This window comes from Bos indicus, chromosome 3 (assembly GCF_029378745.1).
Source record: "Bos indicus isolate NIAB-ARS_2022 breed Sahiwal x Tharparkar chromosome 3, NIAB-ARS_B.indTharparkar_mat_pri_1.0, whole genome shotgun sequence".
In the NCBI taxonomy this organism is placed as follows: Eukaryota; Metazoa; Chordata; class Mammalia; order Artiodactyla; family Bovidae; genus Bos; species Bos indicus.
Genome location: NC_091762.1, coordinates 106,113,547 through 106,140,940, shown reverse-complemented (window position 1 = coordinate 106,140,940; position 27,394 = coordinate 106,113,547). Strand labels below are relative to the sequence as shown.

Sequence of the window (27,394 nt, the reverse complement as noted above, 5' to 3'; positions counted from 1 at the left end):
CCACATGCTGTGTGGTTTGGCCAAAAGAAAAAGACTCAACTGTATTCAACCACTCCTAACTCCTACACCCTGGGAGGACCAAGTGAGTCACTGGCAGTAGTACCAAACCCTAGTTTTTAGAACCCAGTTGAAAGTTTGCTTTAATATGATCCTAGAAGCATTTTCTATTCTAGTTGGAATGGTTTGCTTCTTTTGATCTTTTTTTTTTTTTTAAAGATATTTCAATATGGACCATTTTAAAAGTCTTTATTGAATTTGTTACAATATTGCTTCTCTTTTTATGTTTTGGTTTTTTGGCTTGGAAGCCGGTGGGATCTTAGCTCCTGCGCTAGGAACTGAACCTGCACTCCCTCCACTAGAAGGCAGAATCTTGACCACTGGATCGCCAGGGAAGCCTTTGATGTTTACTGAAGATGACGTTCTGTTAAAACCAGCATGTGTGATTATATGATAATACAGAAGGTCAGAGGGTTATTTTTGAAGCTTTTAGTACTATCATTTTTACTTGATACCTCTTTGGGGATTGTCCTCCAAATCCTCCAGACCTGGAAGCGCTGAGTTTGTGCCCCCTAAAATTAATAGGTAGAAATCGAGAATGCCAGACACTTTGATTCTTGCCCTTTACCCAGAATTCTCCTGCTTCTGTGTTTCTCCATGTTTGTGAGCACATATGTGAAAAAGAACAAGTGGGCAATGTGGAGAAGAAAGGTTTTGATGAGCCTTCCTAGGGATTTCAGCCCCAGCCTATCCCCTCTGTCCCAGGTTGCCTGCTTCTGAGCTGCACGGGCAAGGACAGTCATTGAAGGACGGAGTTACTCATTAGCCAAACACTTAAGTACACACATACTTACAGATAATTACAGGTATTTGGGGGACATAAAAATAACGAATTTGTTAAGGAGTCTGCCATTATGGAGCTTCAATGTGAGGGCTGGGGTAGGCTTTCCAGGTGGCGCTAGTGGTAAAAAACCCGCCTGCCAGTGCAAGAGACTTAAGCGACACTGGTTCGATCCTTGGGTCAGGAAGTTCTGGAGAAAGACATGGCAACCCATTCTAGTATTCTTGCTTGGAGAATCCTATGGATGGAGGAGCCTGATGAGCTGCAGCCCATGGGGTTGCAAAGAATCAAAGTATGACTGTGGGCCGGCAGCATGGATGTCATCTAGGAACTTGTTCAAAATGTAGAATGTCAAGTCCAGACCTCCTTGACCAAAATCAGCATTTCAGTAACATCTCCAGATGATTCATAGGCACAGAAAAGTTCTAGAAGCAGAGGCCTAGAATACAAAGTGGAAAGTGCTGTGAGATTGCAGGATAATTAGACTTTTTTTTTTTAAGTACTTAACAATATTGTTGAATTTTCATAACTCCATGAAGTCAGTACTGTTAGTATTCTTACTTGACAGATCAAAAAGATGGGGATCAGCAGTGTCTAGCTGATAAAAATTAGGAATTAGTGGAGCTAAGTTTCTTTCCAGTCTCATCTGACTGGGAAAATATCAGGAAGGGGAACTTAATGTGAAGGATGAAAGATGGAAAGTCGCAGGTGGCATTTAAAGTACCAGAAATACCAGTTTTGTAATTGAGCTGTACTTTCTGTGAAAGCTTGTAATGGGAAATAAAGTTGGAAGCATGGGTAAAAGCCAGGTCATGCAGATCCTGCTCTGAGTCATGCAGGTTCAACTCCAGTTATGTGTCCAGTGCTGACACTTCCTCATTTGAGAAAGAGATGGAAAACAGAAATTACTGTCTCTGCGAATAACATGTGACTTTTGAAAAAGATCTTTTTTTTTTTTTTGCCACACCACAGGCTACTTGCAGTTTCCCCAACTAGGGATGGAAGCACAGCAGTGCTTCCACTCAGAGTTCTAACCACTGGAGGGACCACCAGCGGATCCTCTTGAGTTTTTCTTTCCGAAAGAAACTTCTAAAAGAAGTTGTTCAGTCCTTTCTTCATACCCAGAGTAGCCTGTGAGACCGAGTGGCTTTATACTCCTGACTTGGGACATGGCCTCCTAGTATGTAAAACAGCCTACCAAGAGTGGCCCACTGTGCTAACAGGCCCGCTTGGTCTACACTTGCAGAAATTAACAGCCTGCATTTGGAGGCCTGAACCTCTTCGAGGAGGGTGACCTGTTCAACAAACATTAAACAAAACTGCAAATAATGAAAAGTGCTATGAAAGATGCCCAGACTGAGGGAACCAAAAAAAGGACAGAAAAAGTTTCCGTAAAGAAAGCAATGTTTAAACCTGAAGAAACAAGAAGTTGGGATTATCCAATTCTGTGCCAAATCTTTGTGGTGTAACAGCTGGGTGTGTTAGTGACACTGACAAGTCTAGTAGAGCCAGAGTTAAGGGAAAGGGAAAGAGTTAGAAGATGAGACAGGTCAGCAGGTATTTCAGTGTCTATAACCATGTTCTAGATTTTGGGTATTGTTTGACAGGAAATGAGTCTAGTGAAGGTTTGAAAGTGTGTACCAAGTAAATCACAAGTTGCCGCATGTTAAGTCAGAGTCTTAATAGGGCACTACTGTGGAAATGACTGAAAGATGCCTGGATGGATGATACTAAAGCGGGGCTGAGATACACCTTCCATTGTGATCAATTCTTCCTCAGTGTTTAGGCGTCCAAGAGGAGTTAAACAATAAATGGGTTTTTCAGACTAGATTCTCTTTGAGGAGCTCTATATGGTTTTTCCAGTAGTCATGTATGGATGTGAGAGTTGTACTGTGAAGAAAGCTGAGCGCCAAAGAATTGATGCTTTTGAACTGTGGTGCTGGAGAAGACTCTTGGGAGTCCCTTGGACTGCAAGGAGATCCAACCAGTCCATCCTAAAGGAGACCAGTCCTGGGTGTTCATTGGAAGGACTAGTACTGAGCTGAAACTCCAATACTTTGGCCACCTCATGCGAAGAATTGACACATTGGAAAAGACCCTGATGCTGGGAGGGATTGGGGGCAGGAGGAGAAGGGGACGACAGAGGATGAGATGGCTGGATGGCATCATCGACTCGATGCACATGAGTTTGGGTGAACTCTGGGAGTTGGTGATGGACAGGGAGGCCTGGTGTGCTGCAATTCATGGGGTCGCAAAGAGTTGTACACGACTGAGTGACTGAACTGAACTGATACTATTGAAGTCTACAATACCTAGCATTTGATCATAAACATCACTATAAATGATAGTTGCCTTTACCTTCTACACAAATTACCGAATTCTCATTACAGTAGTCCTATAAGGTGGGAATTACTCTTGCTTTACCAATGAAGATACTGAGCCTCAAGTAACCTGCCCAAGGTAACAAAGTTCGTGAATAGTACAGCCAAAATTTGAAGCCAGATCCAGTAGACTCCCAAGCGCCTATCCTCTTTTAACAGCTACTCTGTAAAACTTCTATAGAAACAAGTACACCAATGGAATAGGCACTTGATGATTAAACAGTTTAGGCTATAAGGATATTTGGAATTCTTCTAGGGGACTTTGTATTTACTTAGAAATACTCAAATGCCTGCTGTGTGCCAAGCAGTGAATACAATGAACATACGGTAGTGAATCAGATGAACATGGTCCCTGTCTTCCTTCAGTTCACAGTAGTCATGGGAGACATATCAAACCCCAAATTGCACAAATAACCTTAATCGTGTCAAGTGTTTTGAAAGTAAAATGTAAGGTGCCATGTAACAGGGGAATCTAGTGTAGGATATCTTGGGTAATGATTCTGTTGTCACAACTATATTTTTCTCCAAAAAATTTCTGGTTAACATTCTTTAATGGTTTCTGGCCTATGTTTAACTTGTTATGGTAAAACAATTACCTGAGTAATTTTTATTCCTTTCTAGAAAAGATTCTAATTGTGATCAGTCACAAGCAGACTATAGGTTTAACACCATTAACAGTCACGCCTAAATCAGTATGTCATTTTGACCTGACATGGTTTTAATACTATATATCCAACACTATTCTAGACTCCATGTTCTAGATGTGTCCCTGACACCCTGGTAGCTCAGTCAGTAAAGAGTCTGCCTGCAATGCAGGAGACCCAGGTTCAATTCCTGAGTTGAGAAGATCCCCTGGAGAAGGAAATGGCAACCCACTCCAGTATTCTTGCCTGGAGAATCCCATGGACAGAGAAGCCTGGCAGGCTACAGTGTGTGGGTTTGCAAGAGTCGGACACGACTGAGCAACTAAGCACACAGCACACATTGACACCTTGAGCAACTTGCTGTACCTCCCCTTCCTGTAAGAACAAGACAGTTAGGACTTCCCTGATGGCCTAGTGGTTAAGAATCTGCCTGCCAATGCAAGGGACCCAGGTTCGATCCCTGGTCCGGGAAGATCCCACATGCCACAGGGCAACTAAGCCCATGCATCACAACTGCTGAGCACAGAGCTGCAGCTACCCAGCCCGCACACCTAGAGCCTGTGCTCCTGAACGAGAGAAGCCACCCAGTGAGAAGCCCACACCCTCAACAGAGCAGTCCCCGCTCACCAAAACTAGAGGAAAGCCCAAGAAGCAACAAAGACCTAACACAGCCAAAAATAAACAATTTTTTTAAAAGAACAAAATAGTTATATTTTCCAGGCATCCCTATCCATGTTCTTTCTTTGAGTCAACCAGATGAACAAACCAGAAAAGCATCAGACAATATTTTTCCAGAAGTTTTCATAATTCCCCCTTTCTCTCCCTCCTTACCATGCCCCTCCTCTCCTCTTGGTACAAGCCCTCTGTTGGATTCTTGGTGTCTTCATAACTGATCTCACAATTTATATGATACACTTGTGTGTGAACTACCTTTTTTATGTAAGACTCTTGGGAACAGACCTTGTATTTTATCTTCATACCTCCTTGACAAGTGCATAGGTACTAGTCAGTAAATAATGGATTTGATAACATGGCATGCAGGTTATGGGACAGCATGCTACTCTTTACAAAGTGCTCAGGCAATTATACCATTTGTTCCTATATAAATCTTACGAAGGCGTAAATAGATGAGCACAGTGAGGCTCAAATATGTCAAAAGCTTTCCCAAAGATACAATTTCTAAGCAGTAGTGACATACAAAAAAGGAAATGCTACAAAATGATCCAGTAATAACCTCCCTGCACATTCACCAAGTACACTATTAGCTTGGATGTGTGTGTGTGTGTGTGTGTGTGTGTGTAGTCGTGTTGGACTCTTAGCAACCCTGTAGACTATAACCTGCCAGGCTCCTCTGCCCATGGGATCTTCCCAGGCAAGAATACTGGAGTGGGTTGCCATTTCCTTCTCCAGGGGATCTTTCCAGCCCAGAGATCAAACTGTGTCTCCTGTATTGGCAGGCAGATTCTTTTCCGCTGAGCTACCAGGGAAACCCAGCTCTTTAGAAAGTCCCTCTTCAAATCCTGTCTCCTCAAATCTCCACTTAACCTCACTTTTCTTATTTGAAATGTGAAAATAACTGCTCTCCATCCCGTGGATTGTTGGAAATGCACTATACACGAAGAAGGTAACCACATGTGTCTACTTAAATTTAATTAAAATTAAATGAAAAGTAAAATTCACTCCCTCAGCCACTCTCTCCACATTTCAAGTGACCGGTGGCTTCCACATTGGAAAGACCTGATACATCATTGCCGAAAGTTCTATTGAACAGTGCTGTGTCAGCACTGGGACTGGTCAAAGATCAGAGAAAGTGATATGATTGAACTGAAAACTCAGGCCATGGCCTGGCTGGTTTTGAGTGAGAAGGTTCAGTGGGTGGGTGGGAAGCAAGCTGGCCTCCAGAACAGTGACATCACAAAGAACAGCTCACAGTGGCTCCAGAACACCGGGACTCCCAGACCACTCTTCCCAACTCATATCTAGGTTCCTGAAGCCTCTGCACATGTAGTTCCTGGAGCTGCTGGTATATTAAAATGTCATCTTCATCTTCTATCTGGGACATCATCATAGATTATCTCTCTTTGAGCTCGATATGGAATTATCTACAAGCAACTCTTCTGGGAGAGACTAGTGTGCCTCAGCAAACAAATTTGGGGCCACTAGATAACCTTGCTCCGGCTGTGCAAGTTATCCTGGGAATTTCCTTTTTGATTTTGTTGGGAGTGGGAATGTATGCCTTATGGAAACGAAGTGTTCAGTCAATTCAGGTTATACTCTTTTGTTATGGAGAAATTTAAATACTTACGCATTGTGAAATTTGGTCAGTTCTCTCCCATATTGCTGCCACCCAGTTTTAAGACCATGCAGATGAGCGAGAGTGCACCTTTTGTCTCTGTAGTTGGTTGAAATTAGGTTATCCCTAAAATTTTTCCTTCAATTAGCTTTTTGACATAAAAATGCTTTCTCACAATGATCTTTGGCTTGCTTATAATAAACAGATTAAAGAAGCTTATAACATGAGAAGGCAGCCTTATCTCCAGATTTCTTTGATCATGTATTCGTATTCATCTTTGAGTGTCTAACCATGTGCCCGACACCATGTAGAGTACTTCTTATAGAACAGCACCACAAGTATAACTGGCATCTTGGGTTTTGCCTTTCTGTTCCTACTGTGCCTTTGCTTTGTAACTGATGAGGAAGCATGTATATATATGTCTATTTAGTCACTGCAATGAATGCACAGGGGCTCCTTAAATTACAAGAAACATTTCGGATTTTATATACTTCTGTTTAATTACCAATAATAACAGCTATATTTATAATATAGTTAAAATCTTTTGAGAATTTCAACAATTCCATGAAATGGATGGTTTCTTTTCATGTGACAAACAAGGAAACAGGAGCATTGACGTTCAGCCTAAATTGAAGAAGATGGGGTTTAAAGAGGGCTTTGTTACGGAGTGACTGGTTTACTTGGTAAATGCTGAAAGAAGTTATTATTGGATTATTTTGTAGCATTCACTTATTTTCATGTCACTCCTCTTGAGAAATCACTCACCTGCATTTCTCCCAACCTTTGAAAACTTTGCATGGTAGGCAGGGCAGGGATTATTGACTCCATTTTGTAGGTGAGGGAATTTGGTTATCACCTACCCAAGGTGACATAGATTGTAAATGCTGGCCAAGCTGAGATTCGAACCCAATTTTTAGCATTCCAAATTACATTCTCCAAAATCTCATTTAATATAGTCCAACTGATCGAAATCCCTAACAGGGATTTGTGTATCTACATATGCATATTCTGCATTTCAGTTAACTAATAGAAGAGAAGGCAAAACACCAAACTCTCATCTGTGTTACTTGGTTCTGCTCTTGTTTGGTTATTGCTTAATTCAATCAGATGGATTCGCAGCCCTCCAGGCACTTCATTCCAAGGAAAAGAGGTGTATAACAGAGTGGTAATAAACTCTGGAGTCAGACTGCAGGGGTTTCTGAGTGAGCTGAGAGCAATCCCTTAGGCTCTAAACCCCCGTTTCCTTATCTGTGAAATGGGTTTGATAACAGTGCCCCCTTGGGGTTTTTTGTGAGAATTAAAGGAGGTATTGTATGTATAAAACTTAGCACATTAACAGTGCTCAATAAGCAATGCTAGTTATTATAAGGGAAAAACGTGATTTTTTTTTTCTTTTCCTAGTTAGACTCTGTCCTAGCACCTTTTAAAAAAAATTTCCATGACCAAGAAATCCAGTGTTTCAGACTGCCATGTCCTAAGAGAATATACATGGAAATCAGAATTCCTGGATTCCAGTCGTGGCTTTACCATTTCCAAGTATGTGACCTTGGACAATGACAGGGTCCCAACTGGAAGGTATCTAAATAATTATCTGATTCTTTTTTTTTTTCTACATAAATAGGTCCTGCACAGGCAAGGCAACTTCTAGCACAGAGCCTTGCATGAAGCAAACTTTCAGCAAACATTATTTACTAATATAATCTTTATTAATTAGATGCAAATAATAATCCCTGCCCTGCCTACCTCTCTACTTTGTGGTAAGTAAAGATCAAAAGACAAAATAGGTGTGAGGATGTTTTGTTAGGAATGAGGGATTATTATTACTATTAGAGTTTTGTTTTCGCATCTACAGTAGACTGTGGCATTTCATGTGAATAAACAAGTAACATTCAACTTCTGTTGTTTTATTTTAGAAAATACTGTTGTTTGCAATCACACTCTACAAACTTTACAAGAAAGGCTCAGATTTTTTTCAGGCTTTGCTGGTCAACCCAGAAGGGAGTGATCTCACACTTCAAGACAATAATATTTTCCTGTCTTTGGGTCTGCAAGAGAAGATTCTGAAAAAGCTTCAGACAGTGGAAAACAAAGTGAAGGACTTGGAAGGGATGATCATTTCCCAAAAACCTACCACAAAGAGGGAGTACTCCTCTGACCACTACTGCAGCTGCTCTGACTGCCAGAGTCCCTTGCCTACATCAGGGTTTACATCCACATCTGAAATGTGATGGACTCCAACCTTTTCTAGAAAAGCACTGTTTTCCTTGTGTGTGCGGTGGTGTATCAATAAAGATAGAGAACTATATTGAAATTACCTGGCCAGGACTGGTTCTCTATTCAGCAGGGCCGTTTCCACTTGTGTATGTTTGGTGGGGTCATGTGGGGAATCATGGTGGTTAAAAATGTCTGAGTTTGTGGGGCCTGCTTGGCAGGCTGGAGACCATAAGCAGCCATATAGAAAAGGAACCATGGGGAGGGAATAGAAGGGAGAATGGTCAGGGATGTGACCTTGAGCTCCATGCTGAAGAGGTTGGATTAGATGCAATAAAAACAGGAGAGTACTGTTACGGGCGATGCTGTGGACTGTCCTATAGACAGGAGGCTGACCTTTTTGTTTGTTTTTGGTCTAAAATACGTGGCCTGGAATCTCCTTGCATTAATTGTTCAGCGGTGGGCAAGGATGGGGCTGGACATAAAGGAGATTGTTTGATTTTATCCAACTTTTACTAATTCTTACTCTGTGCTAAGAGTAAGAGCATTATGGTAATTCTTGGGAATCTGTCCTGAATACTTCTGGGGCACTGTTTTGGTGGTTGGATGGGTAATTTCAGAACAAAGAATTACAAAAACAATACAGGGAATTCCCTAGAGGCCCAGTGGTTAGGAGCCTACACTTTCACTGCCAAGGGCATGGATTCAGTTTGATATTGTGCAGGGTCCCATAGGGCTCCTAGGCACAAACTCTTTCTGTATCCCCCATTTCTTTGATTATAGGAAACGGCCTTCATTCAGCCTCCGTGACCTTCCCTGAGTTCCAGTGGGTAGATTCAAGCTGCTGTTAATTAGGGAAGGGTGGTGCGTGCCTGCATTCATGAGTGCTTGGTCTTGTCCAATGACTCTTTGCAACTCCAAGAACCGTAGCCTGCCAGGCTCCTCTGCCCATGGGACTTCCATGGCAATATTACCAGAGTGGGTTGCCATTTCCTACTCCAGGGTATCTTCCTGACCCAGAGATGGAACCCATGTCTCCTGCATTGGCAGGCAGGTTCTTTATCAGCTGGGCCACCAGGGAAGCCCATAATTAAGGATAGAGGAGATAGAAGACTAGGGAGAAACACTCAAGAGCAGCCTTGGGGCAAGGTCCTGTTTCCCCATCAACAGCACAAGATCTTTGAGCTGTTTTGCAGGTATTGAAACCCCTCTCAGTGGGACAAGTTATTGATTAATGATGGTGCGCTGCCCATAGCATGGAGACCCCACACCAGTCGGACCTGAAGGTTGTTGTTGCTGACTCCAACTTACTCACCACCAACCCATCAGAAGAATGTCCAGGAATTGATCATGCCATCTTTGAACAATACTATAAAACTTCTTGCTATCTTCCCCAAGTGGGACACATGATTTTGAGGGCATTAGCCTACTGTGTCCCTCTTCGTCTGGCAAAGCAATAAAGCTATCCTTTTCTGCTTCACCCAAATCTCTGTTTTCCAGATTCAATTAGGCACCAGTGTACAGAGAGGCTGAGGTTTCGGCATCAGATCCCTGGTTGAGGTACTAAGATCCTGCAAGCCGTGTGGTCAAAAAAAAAAAAAAAAAGATAATACTGAACAAGGTCATATCATGTCGACTTATGTGAATTTTCCACATGTGAATCTTGGCTTAGCAGGGAGGGAAGAAGGGAAGGAGGCACCTACCTGCTGTTCCACTCAATGAGTGTGTCCCCCTGATTAGACAGATAGCTTCCTGGAGAGATGGTGGCAGGTGGTCCTCACAGTGAGTCTCAGATTCCACAAACTTTGTTTTTTGTTCAGTCACTTAGATGTGTCCAACTCTTGGAGACCCCATGTACACTAATCTTTGAGACCCCATGGATCCCAGCATGCCAGGCTTCCCTGTCCTTCACTATCTCCTGGAGTTTGTTCAAACTCATGTCCATTGAATCAATGATGCCATCCAACCATCTCATCCTCTGTCTCCTCCTTCTTATCCTGCCCTCAATCTTTCCCAGCATTAGGATTTTTCACATCAGGCAACCAGAGTATTGGCGCTTCCGCATCAGTCCTTCCAAAGAATATTCAGGCTTGATTTCCTTTAGGATTAACTAGTTTGATCTCCTTGATGTCCAAGGGACTCTCAAGAGTCTTCTCTAGGACCATAATTCAAAAGTATCGATTCTTGGGCACTCAGCCTTCTTTCTGGACCAACTCTCACATCTGTACGCGACTACTGGAAAAACCACAGCTTTGACTGTGTACCTTTGTCGGCAAGGTGATGTCTCTGTCTATGTTTGTCATAGCTTTTGTGTGTGCTTTTTGCCACAAGTGTGATTACAGTCATTGAAACACTTTGACACCTAAATGAAATATTTTATGTGCAAATAAACAGTGATTTGTTGCCATACCCGAGAAAAACTGGCTGCCTTGTTCCACAGGAGACAATATAGCAGTCTCCCAAGTGGCATCTTCCTAAGGAATTTCTGCAGGTAATTCTGATCATAACTTTTGTCTAGTGCACAGGAATTAAAATGTAACTGCTGAATAAAGATGAGACCATGCAAAAGTTGGCTAGTGAATACAGGGTGGGGGCCAGGAAAGGCTTTGCAGAGAAAGCAACATTGAGCTATCCCATAAAGGGTTACATAGGCAGACAATGACATGGAAAGTATTCCTACTGGTGGGGTTATCACACAGCCATAGACGAAAGAGGGTGGCTGACCTGGAGGACAAAGAGAATTTCAGGATGACTGAGAACTGGCTATTTCCAGAGCTACCATGAAGGATTTTGGCTTCAGGCAAGGACACACTAACCTCATCCTCAAATCAGCTTTAATTCGTGAACAGAACAGATGGGGGTTATCAATAACGTACATTATCTGACAGTGTAGGTGGGAAGGTTTTTAATTGTGCTGCTGAAGGAGTGCCAATCAATCTTTTAAAGTCAGTGTCTCAATTTTTGTGCTAATTTTCAGCACCTTCCTGCAAAATCCGTTTTCCTGGTTACAGCTCTGGGCTAGATCAAAAGAAGGACCCAGAAGAGCAGAGTGATGTTGAAACAGGGCACAAACTTTAAAAGAATGTCCCGAGGACATGACATAAACTGATTAGACCCAAATAGGTCCAAGATGATAGACAAGTCGACTTGCGCTAGACCTGGTGCCTCAGTATACACTCATTTTAACACATCAGAAAGCTACATGAACACCCACAGGCATCATGAGAGGTCTGAGACTGACCATCAAAGATCACAAAGTGGGTATTGGCCCAATTCCTGGAACTCCCCACCCCTTTCCCCAAATAATTGGAATAATTCTCCCACTCATGAGCCTATGAAATTACCCAGCCCATAAAAAATAACCATGTCATATTTCAGGGTCTCTTGCTTTCTGAGATGGCCCAATCACTGTCTGTGGGGCATGCTTCTCTCTAAACAAATCCATTTCTTACCTATCACTTTGCCTTTCACTGAATTCTTTCTGCTCTGAGACACAAAGAACCTGATCCTCAGTAAGTCCAGACACCAGGTGAGTGATTCTAATGAAAAGACCATGGATTCAAGTTCCAATCAGAGGTGTACCATTTCAATGTCAGGTAATGAAGGGCCTTAAATTTCATACCATTACTCTTGGAAATGGCCCAGTATAGGTTTTTAAACAGGGGAGTAACATACATTTGGTAGTCTGTGCGGGAGACAGAGGATACAATGAGCTAGATGCAAAAGAAACTGAGGGGGGTCACCTTGTTCCTGGCTCTCAGTTCCCGAAAAGATAGGTGATTCACACCACAATCATAAGAGATTGATACCAAATACTCATTCCTAGTGGGGGAGGGTCATTCTTTTCTTGAGATCAAATCACTTATGTCAAATACATCAATCAAGACATCTTGGATGCTTGGCAAGCAGAGAATCAAGACAAAAATAGAGAAAAGGTTTGAGAGCTACTTTACCATTCAGGTTAGATGGGGTACATGAACTGCCTTATACTGGTGGCCACCACTCTAAGGAGGAGAATCCTTACTCACCAAATTCAGTCTCTCTTCTTTGGCAAAACCCAGACAACAGCCTGTTTTGAGGCTTCCATGTCAGTCTCCACACAGGCCAGCCCATCTATTTTTTTTTTTTGGTAGATGAAGGCTTGTTTTTTATTGATTGAGTGATCTATGCAGTTGCTGAGGCCACTGTACAGAGAAGAAGGGGAGAACTTTATTTCTTGGTCTCTTCCTTCTTGGACAGAGTCTTGATGACCTCCTCCTTTTTGGTCTGGAGATGCTCTTCATGGTGCTTGCGGGCTTCCTTGGTCTTAGACCTGCAGGCCTCAGCCTGGTTCACCAGAAGTTTCTTTTGAGTCTTACCTGCCTTCAGCTTGTGGATATGTTCCATGGGGATCTGCTTGTTTATGAACACGTTATCCTTCACCTTCAGGTACAGGCTGTGATATATGTGGTGGTTAATCTTCTTGGATTCATAGTATCAGCTGAGCAGCTGGCACAGAATTATCATCCTCCTTATCCAGGTTAGCTTCTCGGGTATTTGAGCATTCTTCCCATTCTGGCTCAGAGGGTAAAGTGTCTGCCTACAATGCAGGAGACCGGGGTTTGATCCCTGGGTCAGGAAGATTCCCTGGAGAAGGAAATGACAACCCACTCCAGAACTCTTGCCTGGAAAATCCCATGGATGGAGGAGCCTGGTAGGCTACAGTCCATGGGGTTGCAGAGTTGGATACGACTGAGTGACTTCACTTTCAGTACCCTTTTGCTTACCTATGCCTATATGCCTGCCCTTCCGGCAAGCCAAGGTGTTTTTCCGGCATCAACCCCAGGAATGGACAGTCACAGGCTTCCCCATGATCAGCCCATCTTTGATCAGCTTCCACATCTGCTGATGGGAGTTGGCATTGGCGATTTCATTAGTCTCACTGGGGTCCAGCCAGACCTTCTTTTTGCCACAAAAGAGGACTCTGGAGGCAAGCCTCTCCTGAAGTCTAAGCATACTCATGGCTGCAGCTGCAGCGGCCAAAAAAAAAATGTATTTTTTTTCACTGATGAATTGACATTTATGGAGCCCCTTTCTTGTGCCAGGTCAGGGCTAAAGTTACAAAGGATGAATAGGGGCTGCCTCATGGAGCTCTCCAGCCCATCTATCAATACTATTTTTCTGCAAAGAGGAACAAGTTATTACTCACTTTCCATGATTCACTTCTCTAGAGCTACACCCCTACCAACCAAGTCCCAGGCACAAACATTTCTCACCTGGATCTTCTATGAATTGAGCTCCTAACTGGACTCCCTACTTTCATCTTTGTCCCCTTTCAATTTATTCTTTACAGAGTAGCTGAAAACATCATATTACTCCTTTTATCAAAACTTTTTAATGGCTTATTATTTCCTTCTGCGTAAAGGTCAAATTCTTAAGTAAAAGCCTATGCATTATGGCATGACCGCACACTCCCCGCTCCTTCTTACTTTTCCCATTCTTTCCCCAGTCTCTTCCTTCTCAAATATGCTAAACATTGTCAGACCTCAAGGCCTTTTTGCTCTTGCTGTTCACTGTGCATGGCACACTTATCCCAGCCCCACAGTTTTTCTCTTACTTTCTTTGGGTCTGTCTGTACTCAAATGTCAGCTAATCTTGTAAACAGATAACATATGGGGCCCTCAGAGAAAAAGAACCAGGCATGGCTTTCTTGACATAAGAGAATCTATTTTTGGCCTAAGCCATTTTGTGATCTAAGCCTGGCCAAAATGGTTGCCCTTGAACAGGTCTTGGTAATTAATGAGCTTAAATCATGTTCCGATGTCAGATCTGGACCATAAAGAAGGCAAAACGCCAATTAATAACGCTTTTGAACTGTGGAGAGTCCCTTGAATTTGAGAGTCCCTTGGACAGCAAGGAGATGAAACTAGTCTATCCTAAAGCAAATCAACCCTGAATATTCACTGGAAGGACTGATGCTGAAGCTGAAGCTCCAATACTTTGGCCACCTGATGCAAAGAGTCAACTCAGTGGAAAAGACCCTGATGATGGGAAAGATTGAGGGCAAGAGAAGGGGGTGACAGAGGATTAGATGGTTGGGTGGCATCACTGACTCAATGGACATGAGTTTGAACAAACTCTGGGAAATAGTGAAGGACAGGGAAGCCTGACATGCTGCAGTTCATGGGGTCACAAAGAGTGGGACAGGACTTAGCGACTGAACAGCAACAACAAGGGAACAAAAGAAGGCAGGAACAAAGGAAAAGCAGCCAAGAAACAGTGCTGCTGCTGCTGCTGCTAAGTCGCTTCAGTCGTGTCCGACTCTGTGCGATCCCATAAACGGCAGCTCACCCGGCTCCCCCGTCCCTGGGATTCTCCAGGCAAGAACACTGGAGTGGGTTGCCATTTCCTTCTCCAGTGCATGAAAGTGAAAAGTGAAAGTGAAGTTGCTCATTCGTGTCCGACCCTAGCGACCCCATGGACTACAGCCTACCAGGCTCCTCCGCCCATGGGATTTTCCAGGCAAGAGTACTGGAGTGGGGTGCCATCGCCTTCTCCACAAGAAGCAATTGTTGAGTGCTAAAACAGAGCCTTTTAACAATCTGATCTATATCTTTGAGCTGTTCTTCAGGCACTGAGGTCTCCACCTTAGTGGCTTCCCTTGTGGATCAGATGGTAAAGAATCTGCCTGCAATGCAGGAGAGCTGGGTTTGATCCCTGAGCTGATAAGATCCCCTGGAGAAGGTAATGGCTACCCACTCCTGTATTCTTGCCTGGAGAAGTTCATGGATAGAGGAGCCTGGTGGGCTATAGTCTATGGGATGGCAAAGAGTTGGACACAATTGAGCAACTAACACACAAGGTTTCCACCCAGGTGGAGGATGGTAACTGTCAATACATGTAAAGATCCCAAACTGGTTGGAAACTAAGGAATGATAATGTTGACCTGTTTTGACCCTCAATCAACTAAAGCTTGGGTTCTGGCAAGCTTTGCCCCAATTCTATGCTGAATTCTCTTTAGCTTGAGCCCCTTCATGAATATGCATGTTCCCACAGTTCAGAACTTCCCCAGTTTTGCTGTTTGGGGAGATACTGCTGTAGGGAAAAATCCATGGTGTCCTCCTTACTTGCTGTAAGAAATAAATCATACCTTCTCCCACTCTTTGGCTTGCTTGTGTCTTTTTTGTTGTTTTTGTTTTTGGCTGCACCATATGGCTTGCAAGATCTTAGTTCTCTGACTAGGGACTGAACCTGGGTCCTCAGCAGTGAAAGCAAAGAGTCCTAACCACTGTGATAGGAATGTGTGTGATAAGTCACTTCAGTCGTGTCTGCCTCTTTTCAAACTTATACAGTGAAGCCCGCTAGGCTCCTCTATCCATCGGATTTTCCAGGCAAGACTCATTTCAGTTCAGTTCAGTCAGTCAGTCATGTCTGACTCTTTGCGACCCCATGATTCACAGCACGCCAGGCCTCCCTGTCCATCACCAACTCCCAGAGTTCACTCAGACTCACGTCCATCGAGTCAGCGATGCCATCCAGCCATCTCATCCTCTGTCATCCCCTTCTCCTCCTGCCCCCAATCCCTCCCAGCATCAGAGTCTTTTCCAATGAGTCAACTCTTCACATGAGGTGGCCAAAGTATTGGAGTTTCAGCTTTAGCATCATTCCTTCCAAAGAAATCCCAGGGCTGATGTCCTTCAGAATGGACTGGTTGGATCTCCTTGCAGTCCAAGGGACTCTCAAGAGTCTTCTCCAACACCACAGTTCAAAAGCATCAATTCTTCGGCGCTCAGCTTTCTTCACAGTCCAACTCTCACATCCATACATGACCACAGGAAAAACCATAACCTTGACTAGACGAACCTTTGTTGGCAAAGTAATGTCTCTGCTTTTGAATATGCTATCTAGGTTGGTCATAACTTTTCTTCCAAGGAGTAAGCGTCTTTTAATTTCATGGCTGCAGTCACCATCCGTAGTGATTTTGGAGCCCCAAAAAATAAAGTCTGACACTGTTTCCACTGTTTACTCATCTATTTCCCATGAAGTGATGGGACCAGATGCCATGATCTTCATTTTCTGAATGTTGAGCTTTAAGCCAACTTTTTCACTCTCCACTTTCACTTTCATCAAGAGGCTTTTGAGTTCCTCTTCACTTTCTGCCATAAGGGTGGTGTCATCTGCATATCTGAGGTTATTGATATTTCTCCCGGCAATCTTGATTCCAGGTTGTGCTTCTTCCAGCCCAGTGTTTCTCATGATGTACTCTGCATAGAAGTTAAATAAGTACAGTAACAATATACAGCCTTGACGTACTCCTTTTCCTATTTGGAACCAGTCTGTTGTTCCATGTCCAGTTCTAACTTTTGCTTCCTGACCTGCATATAGGTTTATCAAGAGGCAGGTCAGGAGGTCTGGTATTCCCATCTCTTTCAAAATTTTCCACAGTTTATTGTGACCCACACAGTCAAAGGCTTTGGCATAGTCAATAAAGCAGAAATAGATGTTTTTCTGAAACTCTTTTGCTTTTTCCATGATCGAGCAGATGTTGGCAATTTGATCTCTGGTTCCTCTGCCTTTTCTAAAATCAGCTTGAACATCTGGAAGTTCACGGTTCACGTACTGCTGAAGCCTGGCTTGGAGAATTTTGAGCATTACTTTACTAGCGTGTGAGATGAGTGCAACTGTGTGGTAGTTTGAGCATTGCCTTTGGCATTGCCTTTCTTTGGGATTGGAAAGAAAACTGACCTTTTCCAGTCCTGTGGCCACTGCTGAGTTTTCCAAATTTGCTGGCATCTTGAGTGCAGCACTTTCACAGCATCATCTTTCAGGATTTGGAATAGCTCAACTGGAATTCCATCACCTCCACTAGCTTTGTTTGTAGTGATGCTTCCTAAGGCCCACTTGACTTCACATTCCAGGATGTCTGGTAAAAACAAACAAATAAAAGAATACTGGAGTGGGTTGCCATGTCCTCCACTAGGGGATCTTTCTCACCCAGGGATTGAACCTGCGTCTCTTAAGTCTCCTGCACTGGCAGATGGATTCTTTACCACTAGTGCCACCTGGGAATAGGAATAGAATAGTTATACAGGTAGCTGTGAAAGTTCCAGTTTCTAAGTCATATCCAACTCTTTGTGACCCCCATGGATTGCAGCACACCAGGCTTCCTTGTCCTTCACTCTGTCCTACAGTTTGCCCAAATTCATGTCCGGTGAGTTGGTGATGCTATCTAACCATCTCATCCTCTGTAACCGCCTTCTCCCTCTGCCTTCAATATTTCCCAGCACTGTTACCCAAAGGTGTGTGTGGAGGGGGGGGGGGGGGGGGGGGGTCCAGCTGCTCAGTGCTCAAAAGCCAATAAGCAGACCAGGTTGGTGGAAAGTTAAGTTTGCTTTATTTCAGATGCCGGCAACCGTGTGTGTGGGGGGTGGGGGTAGGGTGGCAGACATCTGTCCAAAGGCCAATTCCCCCCAGCTTCCTGCCAATAAGGAAGTGGTGAGAGTTTTTATAAATAGAGTGCGTTGGGGGGCAGTGGGTTACATGCAGAAATAGCACAGTCATCTCTAACAGTCATGTTCAATTGGTCACCAGTGGTCTGACCAGCATCATCTTGGTTGTTTTAGGAATAGTTAAATCTTCAATTTTAGGGTGCATTTGTTCCCATTTCTTTGAGGTCAATTCTCAGAACTGTGGCAGCTCAAGTCCTGGGTACAGTCTGGTCAGCATGTAGTTAACTTCTCCACCTGGTGTTTTGGTATCTGTAAGACAGCTCACAGGATATGGCTCAGAACATTATCTATAGCTCTTGAGAAAGAACTAAAGGTCCTTGACTATGCTTAATGACTACATTATTGTTAGTCTCCTTTGTTTTCCTGTTTCCACATTTCTCACTTCTCTGATTACACTTATTTTTTGACTAAAGTTTTCCACAGGCAAAAGGCAGGCAGAGGACATGGTGTGGGGTCAAGGACCATATGGTCCTGCTCCATTTCAACATCAGGGTCTTTTCCAATGAGTTGGCTCTTTGCATCAAGGGGTCAAAGTATTGAAGCCACGTCCAGTGAATATCCAGGGTTGATTTCCTTTAGGACTTTGGGAGAACACTGTATGTCAGTGATCACTCAAGAAAGCTATCAGAACAAGGTCACGAAACTAAGTAGTCTTGCTTAACTATAAAGCCAATAAGAGCACAAGATATGCCTCCAGGTTATTAGGTAAAAGAAAAATGTCACTACCCTTCTACTGATTTGAGTAAGCACTATGACAACCCTAGTTTGACCTCATAGGGTCAGACGCTGTCTTCCCAATATGAAGGAGGAGCTAATGATGTAAACCTGATGTCTACTCAAACAAGGGGGTCTTTCCTACTCCAAAACTTTCCTTTGATTATGAAATTGTAGCCCACTTAATCCTTGGGGCAGAGCTCCCTCGCCTGCCCACTTTCATCTCTTTCAAGCTTCCTATATTAATAAATCTACTTCTTGCCTATCAGTTTGTCTCTCAAGGAATTCTTTCTGTGATGAGACATCAAGAACTTGAGCTTCACTAAGTCCTGAAATCAGGTGTGTGATCTTAGTTGGAAGACCATGGGTTTTGCCAGGGTTCAAGTCTCAATCTGACATGAACAGTTTCAACTGGACTGCCAGGGGATTCCCATTGGTTGTGTTCTTTGGCTCGATACCCACCATAAAGACTGGTGACCCAGTCTTTTACATAAGAACCTGAGAGGTTTTCCTTGACCATCTAATATGAAATAGTGCCCATCCCAACACTGCACCCTTCTTTCCCTACTTTTTATTCATACAACTTATCACATCCTCAGCTTTTACTGCTGTATACGTGCTTCTTAGCTATCAACTGGTCATCCACTTCAGCCCACTAAGAAAGTTAAGTTTCAGGAGAGGAAGGGGCTTTGTTTGGTTCACTGTAGTATCCTCAGCACCTAGAACACTGTCTAGTACTTAGTAGACATATATTTGTTAAATAAATGATTAAATTCCAGTTTGACTTTTAGAAACCTCATACCAGCTTTCTGATCCTCTGTCTCCTCAGACTAATGGTGACAGATCAACTAAGGTGTGATTCTCCCAAGTATGGTGAGCTAGTAGTTAGTCTTTATTGGGCACTAACTCAGGGCCAGACACATGACTAAAAGCTTTACATGATTTTCTTCATTTAATCCTCACAAAATGAGGGGGTAAATACCATTATTCTCATTTTACTGGTAAGGAAATGATGCACAGAGGTTTACGTTATTAATATGTGGTATAGCTGTGAAGTCCTAGCATGCAAGCAGTGACCCTACGTCTGTACCCTTAGCCACACAGTCTGGGTGGCAGGGGCTTCTGTGAGGCTCTGAACTGAATGCAGCAGGCTGGATGGACCCAGAGAGGAGACAAGATTGAAGAGGACACAGCAATGAAAGTCCAAGAGAGCATTTTGAGAAAAATGTTTATCTCCTTTCATTTTTAAGTTGAGATCTAATTTGTCTTCTAAAAGAAGGCCGACGACCAAACAATTGATGCTTTCCAACTGTGGTGCTGGAGAATACTCTTGAAAGTCCCTTGGACTGAAAGGAGATAAAATCAGTCAATCCTAAAGGAAATCAACCCTGAATATTCATTGGAAGGACTGATGCTGAAGCTGAAGTTCTAACACTTTGGCTACCTAACCTTGAAGAGCAGACTCGTTAGAAAAGACCCTGATGCTGGGAAAGATTGAAGGCAAAAGAGAGCGGCAGAGGATAAGATGGTTAGATAGCATCACTGACTCAGTGGTCATGAATTTGAGCAAGCTATGGGAGACAGTGAAGAACAGGAAAGGACAGCACACCAGGGGGTGCGGTCGATGGGGATGCAAAGAATCAGACACGACTTAGTGACTGAACAACATCTAACAGTTTTCATCATAAATTGAAATAGTTGCAATGTATGTAAATCCTGGAAAACTGTCAGTCAGTTCAGTTGCTCAGTTGTGTCCAACTCTGCAATCCCACGGACTGCAGCACTACAGGCTTCACTGTCCATCACCAACTACCGGAGCTTACTCAAACTCATGTCCATCGAGTTGGTGATGCCATCCTACCATCTCATCCTCTGTCGTCCCCTTCTCCTCCTGCCTTCAATCTTTCCCACATCAGGGTCTTTTCCAGTGAGTCATTTCTTTGCATCAGGGGGCCAAAGAATTGGAGTTTCAGCTTCAGCATCAGTCCTTCCAATGAATATTCAGGACTGATTTGCTTTAGGATGGACTGGTTGGATCTCCTTGTAGTCCAAGGGACTCTCAAGAGTCTTCTCCAACACCACAGTTCAAAAGCATCAATTCTTTGGCGCTCAGTCTTCTTCATGGTCCAACTTTCACATCCATACGTGACTACTGGAAAAACCATAGCTTTGACTAGATGGACCTTTGTTGGCAAAGTAATGTCTCTGCTTTTTAATATGCTATCTAGGTTGGTCATAATGTTTCTTCCAAGGAACAAGCGTCTTTTAATGGCTGCAGTCACCACCTGCAGTGATTTTGGAGCCCCCCAAAATGAAGTCTGTCACTGTTTCCATTGTTTACCCATCTATTTGCCTTGAAGTGATGGGATCACTGACTTGATGGACATGAGTTTGGGTAAATTCTGGGAGTTGGTGATGGACAGGGAGGCCTGGCGTGCTGCAGTCCATGGGGTCACAGTCAGACACAACTGAGCAACTGAACTGAACTGATGGGACCAGATGTCATGATCTTAGTTTTCTGAATATTGAGTTTTAAGCCAACTTTTTCCACCCTCCTCTCTCACTTTCATCAAGAGGCTCTTTAGTTCTATACTTTCTGCCATTAGGGTGCTGTCATCTGCATATCTGAGGTTATTGATATTTCTCCTGGAAATCTTGATTCCGGCTTGTGCTTCATCCAGCCCAGCATTTCTCATGATGTACTCTACATAAAATTTAAATAAGCAGGGTGACAATATACAGCCTTGACGTACTCCTTCCCCGATTTAGAACCAGTCTGTTGTTCCCTGTCCGGTTCCTAACTGTTGCTTCTTGACCTACATACAGATTTCTCAGGAGGCAGCTCAGGTGGTCTGGTATTTCCATCGCTTTAAGAATTTTTCAGTTTGCTGTGATCCACACAGTCAAAGGTTTTGGCATAGTCAATGAAGCAGAAGTAGATGTTTTTTCTGGAACTCTCTTGCTTTTTCGATGTAATTGTAAATTGTAAATAATGACGATTTAAGATAAAATCTAAATCATTAGTCATAATATATCCAACAGGATCTACATAACAACCGAATAACCATCATCCAGTTAAAATTACATAAATGAGGTCTTCAACATTCTGTAATTCTACTGTTTTTCTACAACTTATATTTATGTTCTACTTCCCCATAGAATGGTATCCAAATGTAATACGTTTTATGTTTGAAAAACATTTTACTGATCACGTCTTTGCAATAAAAATATGTATATAGGTAAAATTTTAAAATATTTTCTGTAATCGTTTGACTGTATTAGAAAGAATTCTTCTGAACTAATTATTATAGTCATCCTTAACATGTAACTGCTCAAAATGACACGATTACAAATTTGATAATACATAAACATAAAAGGTAAAATTCTACTGGAAATGCAACTCTCAGTGAGATAGATGGGGTTTCTCTATCAATTAATTCATGTATCTAAATGACTACTTCTTACTGTTAGATAAAAGGGTTCCCTTTCAATTTTATTTCTTCTTTTAGTTGATACAGTGCTGAGGAATATTACTCACAAAAATATATGATAATGCTGGTAGTTTTGTTAGAAGAATATTAATCAGTTCTTTGGTTTTATGGACAAAAAAATGCTGCCTGCTACTTCAGTAAACAAAGAATGTTACCTATAAGAATTCCCTGCTGCCCCAGTGGTTAGGAATTTGTGCTTTCACTACAGTGGTGCTGGATTCAAATCCTGGTCAGGGAACTAAGATCCTGCAAGCTGCACATGGTCAAAAAACAAGAAAACATCAACAGCAAAAACAGAGAATGTTGCCTGTCATCACATCATCAGCTACTGCAGCTGCCCCAACATTGTGCCCTGAGAGGAATTTAGGATGGAGAAAATGAGCATACTGGCCCTGGATAGTAAAACATACATCAAAAGGAATAATTACAATGAGCCCAGAGTCTTACATATTCCCATTCATGGAGAATTGATGCTTTTGAACTGTGGTGTTGGAGAAGACTCTTGAGAGTCCCTTGGACTGCAAGAAGATCCAACCAGTCCATCCTAAAGGAAATCAGTCCTGAATATTCATTGGAAGGACTGATGCCGAAGCTGAAACTCCAATACTTCGGCCACTTGATGCAAAGAACTGTAGTGCTACAGTCCATGGGGTCGCAGAGCTGGACATGACTGAGTGATTGAACCGAACTGATTCACAGAGAAGCACTGAAACTATTAACTTGAGATGCCTGTTTTTTGTGCTTAGCAGTAATCTTTTCGTGTTTGACTACATGTTGTTTTTTCCCCAGCAAAAACTCACTTATCCTGGTTATCCCTTACTTCTTTGAAACAGTCCCTCAGAGTTCTGAAAGGCCTTCCCAGGTTATAGTCTTCAGCAATGTCCTCAAAAAAAAAACATAATTCTCAGCTTTTAGGTTTTGCATTTTTTTTCACCGGACAGTTTCCTTCTGACTTTATGTCAAAAATCCAATAGTGTTCCTTCATCAGCTGACAGTTCAATTAGCTCCACCACTAATTTTGTTGAAACGAAGAACTTATAACCATCTGACTTGCAAAAAAAATTGTTATGCTGTCATTAGATTCCTTAACTTTCTCAAGGAACCTTTAATTATACTGATCACTCTCACTGAGAGGCATTTAGGAAGAGATGAGAAATTCGAGATACTGTTAATTGCAACACATCTTTAGCATTAAAATATCACTTTAAATATATCTTAGCTGCAGCTGCAGCTCAATTTATTGTAAATAAGAATCATGCAAATTAGCAAGGCCAGTCTCTTTGTCAAACTAGCTAAATCAGACTTCATTTAGAAAAATTTTCAAGTCAAATCAATGTGCTAACAGGTGTTATTGTGACCACAAGTCATTTGTAAATTTCAAGACACACATGGCACTGAGTTTTGATAGAAATCTGTTCTTAGATAAGGAGTAAAGCTCTTTCACTTGAGGTATTTTTTTAACTTTTCATTTTATATTGGAGTATAACTGATACAATGTTATTGACACTTTCAGGTGCACAGCAAAGCCACTCAGCTGTATATATGCATATAATTCTCCCCCTCCCCTGTAACCAATCATCAGTTTGTTCTCTGTGAGTCTGTTTTGCAAATAAGTTCATTTGTATCATTTCTTTTCAGGTTTTGCATATAAGCAATATCATATTAGGATACTCCTCTTTCTGTGGCTTCACTCAGTATGATCTCTTGTTCATGCATGTTGCTGCAAATGACATTATTCCTAATGGATGTGTAATATTCCATTATATAAATAAATACACACACACACACACACACACACACACACACACCATGTCTTCTTTATCCATTCCTCTGTTGGTTGATATTTAGGTTGCTTCCCTGCACTGGCTATTGTAAACAGTACTCCAGTGAACTTTGGTTGTATGTATCCTTTCAGATCGTGTTTTTCTCTGGATATATGCCCAGGAATGGGACTGCAGGATATGGTAGCTGTTTTTAAAGGAAACTCCATACTGTTCTCCGGAGAAGGCAATGGCACCCCACTCCAGTACTCTTGCCTGGAAAATCCCATGGATGGAGGAGTCTGATAGGCTGCAGTCCATGGGGTTGCTAAGAGTTGGACATGACTGAGCAACTTCACTTTCACTTTTCACTTTCATGCATTGGAGAAGGAAGTGGCAACCCACTCCAGTGTTCTTGCCTGGAGAATCCCAGGGACGGGGGAGCCTGGTAGACTGCCGTCTCTGGGGTCGCACAGAGTCAGACACAACTGAAGCGACTTAGCAGCAGCAGCAGCAGCCACACTGTTCTCCATAGTGGCTGTATCAATTTAAATTCCCAATTTAAATTTAAACAGTGTAGGAGAGTTCCCCAGAGAAGGCAATGGCACCCCACTCCAGTACTCTTGCCTGGAAAATCCCATGGACGGAGGAGCCTGGTAGGCTGCAGTCCATGGGGTCGCTAGGAGTCAGACACGACTGAGCGACTTCCCTTTCACTTTTCACTTTCATGCATTGGAGAAGGAAATGGCAACCCACTCTAGTGTTCTTGCCTGGAGAATCTCAGGAACGGGGGAGCCTGCTGTGCTGCCGTCTCTGGGGTCGCACAGAGTTGGACACAACTGAAGCGACTTAGCAGCAGCAGCAGGAGAGCTCCTTCACTTCAGGTATATCTAACCTAGCTCTTTGCTTTAATCCAGGTTCACACTCTCTTTGGCAAAATGCCACCTCTGACTTCACTTGGGATGGGAGCGCTGAGATTTTTAAATGAAAATTCCCGCATGCTGCAACTACTGAGCCAGCCTGCTCCAACTAGCAAAACCCCAAGTTAGGTCTTAAGACTTTCACTGCTGTTGCCTGGGTTCAATTCCTGGTGAGGAACTAAGAGCCTCTAAGAGGTTGTTGTTTAGTCGCTAAGTGTTGTCCAACTCTTTTGAGACCCCATGGACTGTAGCGCCCGCCCCTACCCGTCCCCCCTCCCCCGCCTCCCCCTCCCCCAGACTCCTCGGTCCATGGAATTTCCCTGGTAAGCATACTGGAATGGGTTGCCATTTCCTCCTCCAAAGGGGTCTTCCAGACCCAGCGATTGAGCCTGCAACTCCTGTGTCTCCTACATTGGCAGGTGGATTCTTTACCACTAAGCCACCCGGTAGCCCATACCTTGCCTTACCGCTTCCATTTGGCTGTTCCTCAGTTGTATTCTTATAACAAACCTGTAATGTAAGTGAGGTGTTTTCCTTAGTTCTGTGGGACGTTCTAGAAAATTTTTGAACCTAACCGGTACAAAGTGGCAAAAGAAAACAAATTTCTTACTACGGCCCACTCTCTAACATGCCTAAATTCAGAACAGCTCAATAAAGTAAAAATATTACACTTACAATGTCTACTCCCACTCTTAACTATTGCTTTAGTCTTAAAATTTCCCCGGGATGCACACCATGGTCTGCGAAGCACCAGTTTAGAGGAATGATTTCTAGAGCCTGGGAAGCCGGCTCGTCTTCCGTTTTTCCTCAGGGCTGGAACAGCGGTCCACTCTGTTCGTTCCCACTTAGCCCCAAATACAATGGACCGGTCCTGGCCGCGGAAAGTACAGCAGAGACTGTAGCCCAACCAGGACAAGACCCGGAACAAGAAGTAATTTCCCCTCTGGAGGCTAGAAAGCGGAGATCCCGCCACACTGCCCCGGATAGACAGGAAACGGGAACCCTTAGCAGGCACCCGGCGTGAAGTGGAGGGGGGAAATGTCGGTGCAACGCAGCAACAGGGACGCTGGGGCTGGCGGAGGCCGGAAATCAGCGTCAGGATCTTCCTCAGGCCGGAAGTGAGAAAGGTGGGGCTTGTCTTGCTCCTGCAGACACTAGGCGGCCCTAGGGGGCGTCAGCATGGGGAAGAGTGTCTGTGTAACACTGCGGGCTGAGAGGAGGGAATTGGATGGGCGGGGTGTCGGTATAGGGGCGTTCGGGAGGGACGCGTATTGCTGTGACACTGCGGGGACTCTCTGAGGGGACGGGTGTCGGTGTGGCACCAGTACACGCTGAAGGAGCCGGCGGAACCGGGTGGCCATGGGGATGTGGGCATTGCTGGACGCGATATGGGAGATGCCGGCCGAGAAGCGTATCTTCGGGGCCGTGCTGCTCTTCTCCTGGACAGTGTATCTCTGGGAGACCTTCCTAGCACAGCGGCAGGTGAGCCTAGACAGGGCCCACCTGACCCCGACACCCGGCCTGCCTAGGCCAGCCTCGTTCTCCACTCCAAGTCCCTGGATGATTGCTGCGGCCACAGCAGCAACCTTGACGTGATGGGTCCCTGTGAGCCTCCTATCTTGGCCCGATGGCGGGGTAGGCCTTGAGGGAATCTGGTGCTTCAGGATGTTTTCCGCAACGTGGTCATGGGCCCCAGGCTGATTAGGGCCTGGTGAAAGGGGAATCAGGGCTTCCGCCTTGTCAGGCCTGAGCTCTTGTACCTACCCCACAACTTCCTGAAGATTCTCGGACCCAGACTTACCTCCTTTATGTTTGGCAGCAACCCATAAGCCTTCAGAAGGAAGGTGCTAAAAGTTTAGAATCACAGCTTCCCCATGACATTTGTGTCTCGCTTAACCATAGGACGAGGAAGCCGTTTTCTGAAAATAAAGATTTCTCAGTCCTTCCAAGACCCTGAACTCTTTTCCCTTAAAAAAAGAAACACATATGTTGGTTTTTGCCCAAAGAACAGTATTTTCTTAAAAGCATATTTATTGTTTTTGTTCAAACAGTAAAGTAGAAAGTTACCTAGTAACAGTTCCCTGGAGATAATCAGAATTAACAGTTTGATGGATTACAGATCAGAACTTTTTTTTTTTCTGGCAGCACGGCACTATTTGAGGGATCTTAGATTCTCTACTCGCCCTGGCAGTGGAAGGGCAGAAGTCCCAACCACTTAACCATCAGGGAATTCCTGAAATGTGAACTTTTAAATCAGATAGATTTTTAAGTGTAATTGACCAGTCTTTCACTGCTGGTTTTCTTCTATGTTGGCACTGAATTGTCAACTGTGATGGTTAGGAAAACCTTTCCTTTTTTAATTGCTGGAAACTTTTTCTTGAGCATTACATTTTTTTCTCCTCTGCAAATTTTTCCTCTCAGATTGCATTCTGTATGAATCTTTAAATCGAAAATTTTAATTTTTCTATGTCTGTCAATGTTTGGATTCTATCTAGATTTCTTTTTTTTAGTCCATGATATCCAAAGAGGTGTTAAGCTGTATAGCAGTAGGTTCTCTGACTAAGCTCTTAGGATACCTTCATTAGTACAAAATCTTTAGGCCTAGAGGAATACCTTTGCAGAAAGTAAGCACGCAGAATGTAGTGTCTAAATTG

At 43.4% G+C, this 27,394-nt stretch overlaps 2 protein-coding genes and 1 pseudogene across 2 annotated transcripts in view; 2 read left to right on the top strand and 1 right to left on the bottom strand.

The window, feature by feature from the left end:
* The first annotated feature begins 4,026 nt into the window (after positions 1–4,026).
* Positions 4,027–8,501, top strand: TMCO2 (transmembrane and coiled-coil domains 2). Its single transcript, XM_019957747.2, has 2 exons — positions 4,027–6,130; positions 8,070–8,501. Exons 1-2 carry the CDS (start codon positions 5,897–5,899, stop codon positions 8,382–8,384), a joined length of 549 nt encoding a protein of 182 aa, XP_019813306.1. The 5' UTR covers positions 4,027–5,896; the 3' UTR covers positions 8,385–8,501.
* A 3,797-nt stretch (positions 8,502–12,298) lies between these two features.
* Positions 12,299–17,386, bottom strand: LOC109556452 (large ribosomal subunit protein eL19-like; annotated as a pseudogene).
* Positions 17,387–25,992: 8,606 nt separating this feature from the next.
* Positions 25,993–27,394, top strand: part of ZMPSTE24 (zinc metallopeptidase STE24) — a 43,601-nt gene continuing 42,199 nt past the window's right edge. Inside the window, exon 1 of the mRNA XM_019957743.2 lies at positions 25,993–26,222. Coding sequence (XP_019813302.2) covers positions 26,100–26,222 — 123 coding nt within the window. The 5' untranslated portion in view covers positions 25,993–26,099. The remainder of the gene's footprint in view (positions 26,223–27,394) is intronic.

Bases quoted from the DNA above. Each gene is read 5' to 3' on its own strand.
- TMCO2 (XM_019957747.2), top strand. From the start codon at position 5,897: ATGTCATCTTCATCTTCTATCTGGGACATCATCATAGATTATCTCTCT. The intron at 6,131-8,069 runs GTTATACTCTTT...GTTTTATTTTAG, and splicing joins GAAGTGTTCAGTCAATTCAG to AAAATACTGTTGTTTGCAAT.